At 41.9% G+C, this 10,859-nt stretch overlaps 2 protein-coding genes across 2 annotated transcripts in view; both read right to left on the minus strand.

Moving 5' to 3' along the window:
- The window catches only part of rom1a (retinal outer segment membrane protein 1a), a gene marked incomplete in the record, with an annotated part of 55,863 nt that overhangs the window by 35,210 nt on the left and 9,794 nt on the right, over positions 1 to 10,859 (minus strand).
- The window catches only part of flrt1a (fibronectin leucine rich transmembrane protein 1a), an 18,536-nt gene continuing 9,947 nt past the window's right edge, over positions 2,271 to 10,859 (minus strand). The window contains exon 2 of the mRNA XM_032532704.1: positions 2,271 to 6,498. Within this exon, the coding sequence (XP_032388595.1) occupies positions 4,364 to 6,421 (2,058 nt within the window). The 5' untranslated portion in view covers positions 6,422 to 6,498 and the 3' untranslated portion in view covers positions 2,271 to 4,363. The remainder of the gene's footprint in view (positions 6,499 to 10,859) is intronic.

Here is a 10,859-nt window from a genome sequence, read left to right on the forward strand (position 1 = left end):
TAGTAACATGCATTAATGGAATGAGGTTGCATACAGATGGAGAGAAGGAGAAGGAGAGAGGTGCTCAGTACATAACAGGAAGTCCCCAAACAGTCTAGGCCTATAGCATTATAGGACTCATCTGAGCCAGCACTAACTATAGGCTTTATCAAAAAGGAAAGTCTTAAGCCTTCTCTTAAATGGGGAGATGGTATCTGCTTTTCAATTAGACATAGGCTGCTATAGGAAAAGAATACTCTTTCTTAACTATCTTTGTTAATGCAATCCTAGTTTAAATAAACCACTTCTCCGATTGTTTATGTAATGCCCTCCTCCACACATTGCAGAGCTGCACAGGAGGGTCTGGCTAGTCCACACAGCATTCCAAGATGGGAGAAAAACATGCTCTGGTTTGTTGGCATTTCTTTTAACCAATCACAATCGTCATGTGCAGGGCTAAGCTCCGCAAGGAGCCACTGCAAAATAGCCTCAGGAAGGAACTTGTTTTGGTGGAGCGTGTACGTTAAAAAGTTGTTTTTGCGAGAGAAAACTCAGATTTGACAGATAGTCTGGCTAGTTGTCTGGATGTACCCTGCAGAGATCTGAGGAGAACCATCATAAATCCTCCAGACTTTAAAATTCCAACGCAGAGAAAGCTGAAGGTAACAGACATTGGCGACAAGACATGCATCCAGCGGAATTTCCTGCGGCACCGGAGCAATCCCGGAAGTGGAACGTTGAGGATATAGACTAGTAAACAAGAAACCTATGAGTAAACTTATTCAGGTTCATATTTTAATAGTCATATACTCACCAGAACTGCATTAATAAAACACTCTGGGACTCACAATGGTGTTTGGTTGGTATTTTGGGTGTGTTAGGCTAGTAGCGGCTAATACAGCCTCGAGCTACTTGTCTTAAGCAGACCTCACATCCTTCTATCTCCACACCACCTTGAGGCAATTTATCAGACTTTACTATATAACTTGTTTCACATATTAAGTAATACCCCTGTCCTGAACTGACTTTGAATTGTAAAATTGGTAGAGTTCCCGTTTAAAACCAGAAATTATTGGTCAAAGAGGTGATTCATGTGCTTTTCATTTTTTCACAAGTTTTACCTCAACGATACTTGCCCAAAGCCAACAGATGTGCTGGAGATGTAAATAGGAGTGCTTTCAGATGTTTTGCTCCAAGTCTGAGACATATTTCACAGTATTGGTTAACTTTATATATCTCTGTCACCCTTGAAATGAATGAAGTTGTGTTGGATTGGCTCACATATCCAGCATGTTGAGGAAGGGATAATCCAATCCTCTTCTGTTGCACTGCATGGGATATTCAGCTGTGCTTAACAACAGCAGTAACATTGTTGATCCCAATCCCTAATCTCTTACAGATTTACAACACTCCCATGAGCATAGACAGTGAAAGATATGGCAGCACATTGCAGTTCTATGGCAATCAAATGTGTGAGAGGAATAAATTCAAATTGCATTCAAGAAAAAAGAAGAAATTAAACAAAATAAAACAATGGCAGTCACAATTGTCGGTACCTTATGTTTACAGTTAGTGGTTCTCTTCTGTCCAACTCCTATTTCCACTATTCAGGCCATAGATGTTAAGAATAGGCAAAAAAACACAACATGATGGAAAAATCTGCCAATGGATTCAAAATGTCTACTCAATCAATGTTCACTGTTCCAAGCAAAGGAGTTAAATGTGAGGTGCTGTTTCTGTGTCCACAGCTTGCAATGATGTGATTGACAGATGTTAAGATTTTTGTCATGCACAATAGCAGAGAATATACAGGGGTGAATCTATTTTGCTTGCTTACAGCTTAACTCAACACCTCATAAAAGTCCTGTTTTGCTGACCAGGGGTTTAAGTTATCAAATGTACTCCAGGGTGTGTCAGTACACTGTGACATCATTGTTGGGTGTTGTTAAAGGTGCAATAGAGCACATTCTGACCAAACAAAGTTACTCTTAAAGCCAGCACTGTTCAGTTTTTAATTAACTGATTTGTACTAATTTGTATTGCAAATGGAAGGTTTTCCTTTACAAAATTAGCTAATGGCTGTGTCATAGGTGGATGGGTATCCCATGGATAACAGATGGGTATCCAGCCGATGCATAGGCACAGTCCTTTAACTGAACTGAAACTTCAAGCCAGTTTTTGCATTAAAGTCGGCTTCTTGGTATCAAATTTTATCCCCTTACAAATACCTCTGTGAGTTATAAAAGTATTCTGTTTCCTCAAGCATGAGGTGAAATGACAGGTTGCAGTAATAACAAGATTATAAAACTTTTTATTGATCCCCTCTGATGATGAATTTATAAAGCAATTTCCACACATATCTCAGATTCACATAATTTTTTTTATGGCACCATTACTTTCTATAATTTCACCAGAAAAAATATTCATGTGGCTGTGGCCATGGTTTTATTTATACAAATGATGAGGAAGTATGTGTTTTGAATAGACCCACTGTAAAATAGCAATTACACTGTATCAACATTCCCCAAAACAGAATTAGCAGGGCCAGTAAGATGCTTAAGCCAGTGATTTTGGGTGCAAGATAAAATATACATTCCACTGACAACGGTGTTAAACTCTGGCGGACAGAACAGTTAAGGAAGCACAATTGGTTTCCCCTTTGGAAGCAACACAGTGGTAAACAACTGATGGACAATATTAAACCCAAGGGGAGAAGCTGAGTATGACAAACTGATTTATGCTGCGGCAGACCCATCAATTCTTCATCTTTCTCAGTGCCTGGAGAGGTTTCTTTAGCCTCCGTCTCACCGTGCTTGTCATTACATTTATCCCTGTTCTCTAAGTGCTAATACATTTACATTTTAAGTGCTGCTCAGTAATAAAAAAGGTGGAATGAGATGAGGCCTTTAACCATTTCTAAAACAAACACTATGAACTCATCTCAATGAGGAGTCCCTCCACCTACAAACTCCCCCAACAGTCCATCCCCCCACAGCTTGGCCACTGCTCCACAGTGCAGGTCAACAGTGTTGCGGTTTGAGTTTTCTCAGTTTCACTCACAGTTCCCATCCTCATATCAAGGTTCACTCACAAGAGTCTGCCTCAAACAGGTGGCTCCACATTAGTCATTTGTCCAGTCTGGCTTCTCTGTGAACGCCATCGTCGCTTTAAGACTGTGGAAAAAACATTTTGTAACCAATAGTTATCAACTGAAGTCACAGGTTAAGTTCACAGGCACAAAATGGGAAATGAGGGGGTTGAGGTTGTTTGTCTCTACCGTCTCAGTGGACTGACATGCTAGTCTTCGGGTGGGTCTAATTCCAAATTACATATTATTAACAGTCTCACTCAAGAATTCACTCTGCTGCATTTAAGAAAACATAAACTTAGAGATAGCCTTCAGGATATTTTCTTCACTTCTCGTATTTTGCTGTTTCGATGAAACAAATGCACTGTCTTCATCTAAGCTGGGTTTCATCAGTAATGACAAATATGAGGGCGAAAACTGCAATTTTAGCAGAGACATAAACCATCACATAAGGACCAAAATAAATAAACAAACAGAGCTGTGCAGGATTTGACTACTAAACAAAACAACGGATGAAAATAGCAAAGCATTTTTCAAATACAGCCCAGTCGGTATCTAAGTAAATTATCTACAAGCTTGTGATGCATCTCATCAGATACAATACAATAGAATACAATACTGATCTTAGGTGAATAATCTTGAGAGGTATAACCAAGGCCAGCCAGCCATGATAAGAGCTTCACCGTGCCAACTACTGAATAAGGTAATAACAAGCCTACTTTAAGACAAGTGGTTATTGGGTCGTTTGAAATAGAACAATTCACAGCTTTACAAAGCCCTTTCCTTGGATAGCTGGTAGGGCACATCAATATAGTTGAGGCATTTGGAACAATGACTTGATAAGACTACATACTGTGTATGACCGGTGAGCAGGAAAAGAGTACCAAATCCATTTTGAATTGACTGCTGTGGCTCCCGTATGTAAAAGTGGAACTCTACCTTCACCTAAGTTAACTTTGACCTTTCCATAGTGTATACATTCTTTGCTTACATGTCACACGGAAAGAGCAGAAAAGAAAACATACACAGGCCATTACTAAGATGGGGAAGAAACAGTCAGCTGTGCATTTACACCTGGGGCACTGGCTGCTGCTTCCTGCAGTGAACTGTTCCCACATGGTTTCAGTTCCAGTTATTCACATACAGTACTTTCAGTGCAGTGAACCGCAGGTATTTTGGAATGGGAGACCAGAAGAAGAAGGCACAGAGGGGTGCTTCAGAAGTGTCCATGCGAAGGGAAATTGTGCATCTATACAGTTTACCAATAACACTGTGAACAGGATCTGGTACAGTACATCATGTGTAACAGTAGTCTATATCTGGGATTCCTCCTTCTCTATAGCCACGGTTGGTGCCATGTCCTGCATTAGAAACATGGCTGTCGCCTTTGTACAGGCCAGTGCCATTGGAGGGGAATATGGTATGAATGATGTAATCCTCTCGTAGGGGTTTTGGCTGCATTGGCTGGCCAGCTGCCATAGGCGTCATCTGTAACCCCGGACTGCGAATCTCCAAGATGGTATTGTCTTTCTTGGTGCCTGACTCAATGTAATCATCATAGGTCTTGTTTTTTCTGGAGCTGCTGCGAGTATAGTGGTCACGGGAGCACAAATGCCCAGTCCTATGTCCATACCAACAGAAGATGCCAAAAATAAGAGCCAAAGATACAATGGCGGTAGCCCCACCAATAATCCCTGCAAGGGGCAGCACGGTCATCTGCCTCGACTCTTCATCCTCCTCCTCCTCTAAAGGGGTGAGGTCAGACGTTTCAGCTTTTGCACACACCAGAGCTTCATCAGAGTCAGCATCTCCAGAAATTGCTCCTTTGCTTTCTGAACTGGCAGCGAGGGGCACCATGCAGATTATGTAGCTGGAGCGTGGTTGGAGGGAGCTAAGCAGGTACTCTCGACGATCGCCCCGGACCAGAGTCTCTGTGATTGATCCCATGGCATTCCCAGTTCCCAATCGGAGCCAGCTCAGCCTGAAGGAAGAGCTAGGCTGGGCCACGCTCCAGGTAACACGGACGCTGTTGTGAGAGAGGGGCTTCACGTTAAGGGCCAGACTCTTCCCTACACCGCTGCTGCTAAGGGTGTAGTCTAAGCCAGAATCAGGAAGGCCCAGGCCAGGTCGCTTTGAGTGGAGGGTGAAGAGAGAGCCCTGTGGAGGGGTGAGAGTGGTAGAGCTATCCACTCCACCCCCACCCACTCTGTCTCTGGTCCCTGCTGTCCTTACCACCTCACACTCTTCCATCTCGCTGGTCAGGTCTACCAAGGCCATGTCTCGTACCCTGTCAGGTCCATGGCAGGTGAGACCTCTGACAGTAATGGAGTTACCACGGGCATGCAGCCAGTCATACAGCCAACGCAGGTTGCAGCCACAGTGCCAAGGATTGCCTCGCACTAGCAGCTGACCCAGGCTGTCAAGGTCTTTGAACAGTCCCCTAGGCAGGGTGGTCAGGTTGTTTCCTGAAAGGTCCAGCCTCAGCAGCCTGTGCATGCCATCCAAGGACCCACGTGGCATATGAGTCAAGGCGTTTTCCTGTAGAGACAGGCGCTGCAGATGGGCGCTGGGCAGGTTGACAGGTGGGGTCTGGAGGGAGTTACGGACTAGGGACAACTCGGTTAAGTTGGAAAGGCGGGAGAATGTGTCATCAGCAATGCGCTGGTTTGCCAAAAGGTTCCCATCCAGGACAAGACATCTTAGTGAGGCGAGGCCTCGGAAGGCGTGGGTTGGGATAGTGGAGATTCGGTTGTCATCCAAACGGAGTTCTTCCAGAGAGGCAGGCAGTCCGGAGGGGATACTGGACAGGTGGTTGCGTGAAAGGAAGAGTAGGCGCAACCGTGGGTTGTCAGCAAAGGCCTGGTCCTCAATGCTAACAGTGGAAATAGAATTGTCGTCCAAGTGGAGCTTCTCTAGCAAGGGCATCCGAGCCAGTGCACTACGAGGAATAGTGCGTATGTTGTTGTCCTGTAAATGCAGTTCACGAATGGACGGTGGCAGGTGCATGGGAAATTCATCCAGTTCATTATCATAGAGGTAGACCACACGGATTGAAAGCTGGCGCTCCAAAGAGGTGGGCAAACCTGGGTTGTTAATCTGGTTGTTCTGAAGGTAGAGGACGGACGCAGAAGGAGGCAGCGACGGGATGGAGCTCAGACCACGATCATTACAGTAGATAAAGTCCTCATCGCACCTGCATACAGATGGGCATATTATGTCCCTGTCTCCTATGTACCCTTGTATCGTGGCTGTAGCAAACTGAAGCATGCCAGCACGAAGTGTCAAGATGAGGAACAACAGGAAGAGCCGAGCCGGCAGCTTAGCCACACCTACAGGTGCCATTATGGTGAACATAAGCACTGTCTCTCTTTTCCAGGTCTGTTGTTAATCCTCAAATCGTTGCAGGGAGCTGGAATCCTGTGACCTCCCTCCTGAGAGAGAAAGAGAAATTGCAGTAAGCACTGAGGCACAATTGGATTAGTTAATGGTCACAGGTGACCAGACAAATAAGGTGATTTCAGTGAAAAGTTTCAGTTTAGCTTATTCATTGCTTTATGTCTAAACAACAATAGAGTCGAGGAACATGCTACAATTGAGAAGAAGAAGAATGTAAATGTGCTGTATTTATATAGCGCTTTTCCAGTCTTAACAACTGCTCAAAGCGCTTTTACATCTACAGGAAACATTCATCATTCACACACATTCATACACTGTGGCCGGGGCTGCCGTACAAGGTGCCACCTGCTCATCAGATATACATTCATACACACTCACACTCCGATGCGCAGCACCGGGGGCAACTCGGGGTTCAGTGTCTTGCCCAAGGACACTTTGACAATGACTGCAGGGATCGAACCACCAACCTTCCGATTGGCAGGCAACCGCTCTACCACTGAGCCACAGCCGCCCAGAAGAAGAAGAAGAAGAAGAAGAAGAAGAAGATGATGATGATGATGATGATGATGATGATGATGATGATGATGATGATGATGATGATGATGATGATGATGATGATGACATACTTTATTGATCCCAGGGAGGGAATTATTATATCTAAACAAATAATAGTCATATTATCAAGGATCTGTGAGGATTTTCTCTCAGCCTCTAACAACATTCTGCCATTAATTCAAAGTAAAAAAAAAGAATAGTCAGCCATCATTATGTGGAATTAGCAACAGTAATCCAAGATTACAGTCAGTTATAAAACGTTAGTGTGTTCTGCACTCAATGTTTAAAGCCGAGCAAATATTTAGGAAAAAGCAACTTTGGAGTTGACAAATCCAATCGTACATTTAGAATTAAGCCTTGTGCATGAATATGAAGTCTTCAATTCTAAATTATTTAAGAAGTCTTGAGAGGTTCTCTTACTCCATTAGGAGTTGCCAACAGATGGCTGCATTAGCCAGACAGAGCTGCAGATACTTTTCATTCTCAAGAAAGAACAACATGTTTTAGCTCAGAAGCCATTGTCTTCAAGATCTAAATTCTCATCAGGCAGTCGAGATGGCACTGGGCACTATAAAACTTCTGCACAAATCATGTCTTCCTAATTTAGTTGTATCAAAGTAAATAAGTGCAATAAAACAGTAATGGAAATGATTATTCTGCAGCAGAATGCAGATGATGTGACAGCTAATTAACTATTTTCACCACAGTTGGGTTGTGGGAGTCCACATGAGCTGTACTCAGAACTTTATTGGCATCGCGATTTGCTGTTGTTATTGATTACGCGAGCGATGTCATAACAGTACGTACATTATTGATAGAGATTTAGAAACTTGGGAGTGACAACTTGAGCCCATCACAGTCTTCAATAACCAGAGCCATTAGTCAAACTGTTAAGGCTCACACAGCAGCAAACGTAGTCAGGCTGTAGTATTGATTTCCTCACAAATCTGAGGTGATCTGCCAGAGCCAGTCGACTTTCATGCATATTGCAGGATTCCCAGGAGTGTAAGACGTCAGGCAGCATGATAATTAACCAAATGAATGTCAAATCTGCTGGGAGTTGACTTTGCTGAATACATACTGTACTTGTAACATTTATCTGAGCAAACTTTGTTGACACTGCACTCATTTTTTAAGTGTAATGAATCACCGTTTGAAAAAATAAGCGACACCAAACCCTTCAAAGGTTGTTCCGCTGTGGCTACTCGGGGATCATTTAATGGAATAATAATAATCACCTTTGTTAGTCCAAATGTTTTGTAAATTGTTCTCATAAATGTAGGATTACACTTGCTCTTTATTGAGAGTTGATGTAAGCTCTGACCATCTAATTTATTATTATAAAAGATTTAAATTTGGACTTCAGGGTCTATCTGTCAAACCTATCGAGGCACTTTTAATCTGCCAGTATGCTTCTTAAGCAATGCTTCCCTGCATGTTGGATAGAGAAATGGCTTCTGAAATCCACTCCCTCACATTATTCTGAAGAGGGGGTGCTATGTCCAAAAAATGTCTGTAACTTTCCAATACAAATGAATATCCTGTTTGTCTTCATTGGATATCAGGCTTAGGACTTGAGATGAAGAGCTTCAACAGAAAATAGATGCATAACATTGCTGTTATTTACAATGTCACCTTTTGTCACTGCATTTACTTTTCTTGTTGAAGCCTTACTTTATATTTCTTATTTGATTTATGTTTGTCCCCATCAGCTAAACATCTTCCAGCTCAGAGCTCGTGGCTATTTTCTCTTCAGTTTTCACAGTGAAGTGGTGTTGGTGCACTTTAAGTGAAGCCTGAGGAGTAACATCATTTCTGAAATTTAAAAAAAATGAGTATTGTTTATACATTCTGTGCGGTTTGAAATGGTTGATTTTATGACTGAGAAGGCTATACACTGTATTCTGTGAATCTTAACAGGGTTTCAGTGTGTGTGGTGTGTGCGGGGTTGAGAAGTGTTAAAGAATGAAGGACTTTGAATCCCAGGAGCTTCAGCAGTGAGTCCATTGAACACTGAAGTATTTGGGTCAGCCCTTTAAAAAACAACATAGATGTGGTGAGGGATTGAAGTGGTGCAAAATGCCAGAAAGATTAATAGAGCACATTGAGCTGTGATTCTTTTGCGCTAAGAAGAATGGCAGACATTCATTTTGGGATGTGTTGCCCTATGGTTGCTCATTTTTCTTCTTCCATTAGAAAATGATGTTAAAGTATTAAAAACATCCGACTGTTCTTTGTGTTTCTTTGTTTGTTTGTGTGTGTGTGTATGTTTCCACTTCAGACATGCTGTGTGTTTGTCTGCCCATGCATGATCAAATTGCAAACATTAACCCATATGGGGACAATCTATATGGTCGCAGTCTACATTACAGTTATCTGTAGAGGAGAGTAAAAGGGGGATGTGGGGTAATGTGTTAGCCAGACAGACAGCCGCCTCAGGCACAGTACCCCACACACAACAACCCCCAATCTAATACTGGAACCCAAGACTGGATCGATTTACATAAAAAAAAACAGGGATGGAGAGAGAGTGACAGAAAGCAGCTTTGAGCAAGACCTCTGAATCCCATCTCTCCATTAAGACCCCCACAGAGGGATGGAATTGGGAAATCTGGAAAACTGGATTTTGAATGACCGAAGGGGCAGCTGATGTATCAGGAAATCCACTTTACTGATGGCAGGGAAAAGATAATAACGGGCCACAGCTTATCTTACATGCCATGACCATGGATCGTTTTTTAGATTGACAGATTGGACATGTGGAAAGGATGATGCAAAACACGATGGTTATGGTGATGACAGAAATAATCTGATACAGCGAAAAATATAAGGGAAGCCAGAAAAGCAGGGCCTATTTAGTTTGGTTAATCGCAGAGATTGTGGGGTTTTATTTGTGTATATGCAATATTACTTGAAATACTTTAGCTAAGAGACTATGTCTGCAATAATGTACTATAATCTTCAAGCTATTAAAATATGGAGATAAAAAAGAAAGGACTTTAATCCCCAAAAGAAACAAACAAGGCATAAATGTGCACCGCAGCACACAAAAAACTGAAATATTTTCTTTTCCACAGTTTGCTTCTTTCACAGATGCAAAATCATGATCGGCATTGTCATTTTTATGTAAAATAAACAGACATTACAGTCATCATCACAAATGATGTTCAAGTGTTTTGAATAAAGCCATCTGTATTTATCGCCTCACATATTCCATTCAAACCAATTGAGTCCCTGCGTTTGTAGCGCTAAATAATTTAAAATCATGAATTATTTGATGTGCCAACTATTACAATCCTTTTGAATTTCTTATTTTTATCTGTTCTTTGAAAACATGCCATGTGAATATGTTATAGAGACAGATTGAATGACATGTTAAAGGCTCAACCAATTTCCTGGCATGAAGGAGTGATTGGATTTGTACTCAGCAGTTTCTCATCTGAACTGCTGACACAAAGACCCAGTGTATGTGACCTTTGTTAAAAGATTTTGGAACATGAATATTGTGAAAATAAGTTATTTGAGTCATATGGTCTATATTAACACTTGAGTGAAAAAGACCTGCGTTTGCTGTTGTGTTGAGATGAGTAAAGAAAACTCCACCAGGAGCCTAAAATCTTCAATTACATGTGCAAACAAACCAAAGATGAATTTCCATTCCTATTAAATTACATATTACAAATGAAAAATCAGATCTGGAGTCAAGGTATTTAACTACAACCAGACCAAATCTTTTAACGCACACATTTAACTTTATGATTATTATTATTGTGATATCGGGGGTGGCAGTAGCTCAGTCCATAGGGAGTTGGATTGGGAACCGGAGGGTCACTGGTTCAAG

This window comes from Etheostoma spectabile, chromosome 13, assembly GCF_008692095.1.
Source record: "Etheostoma spectabile isolate EspeVRDwgs_2016 chromosome 13, UIUC_Espe_1.0, whole genome shotgun sequence".
In the NCBI taxonomy this organism is placed as follows: Eukaryota; Metazoa; Chordata; class Actinopteri; order Perciformes; family Percidae; genus Etheostoma; species Etheostoma spectabile.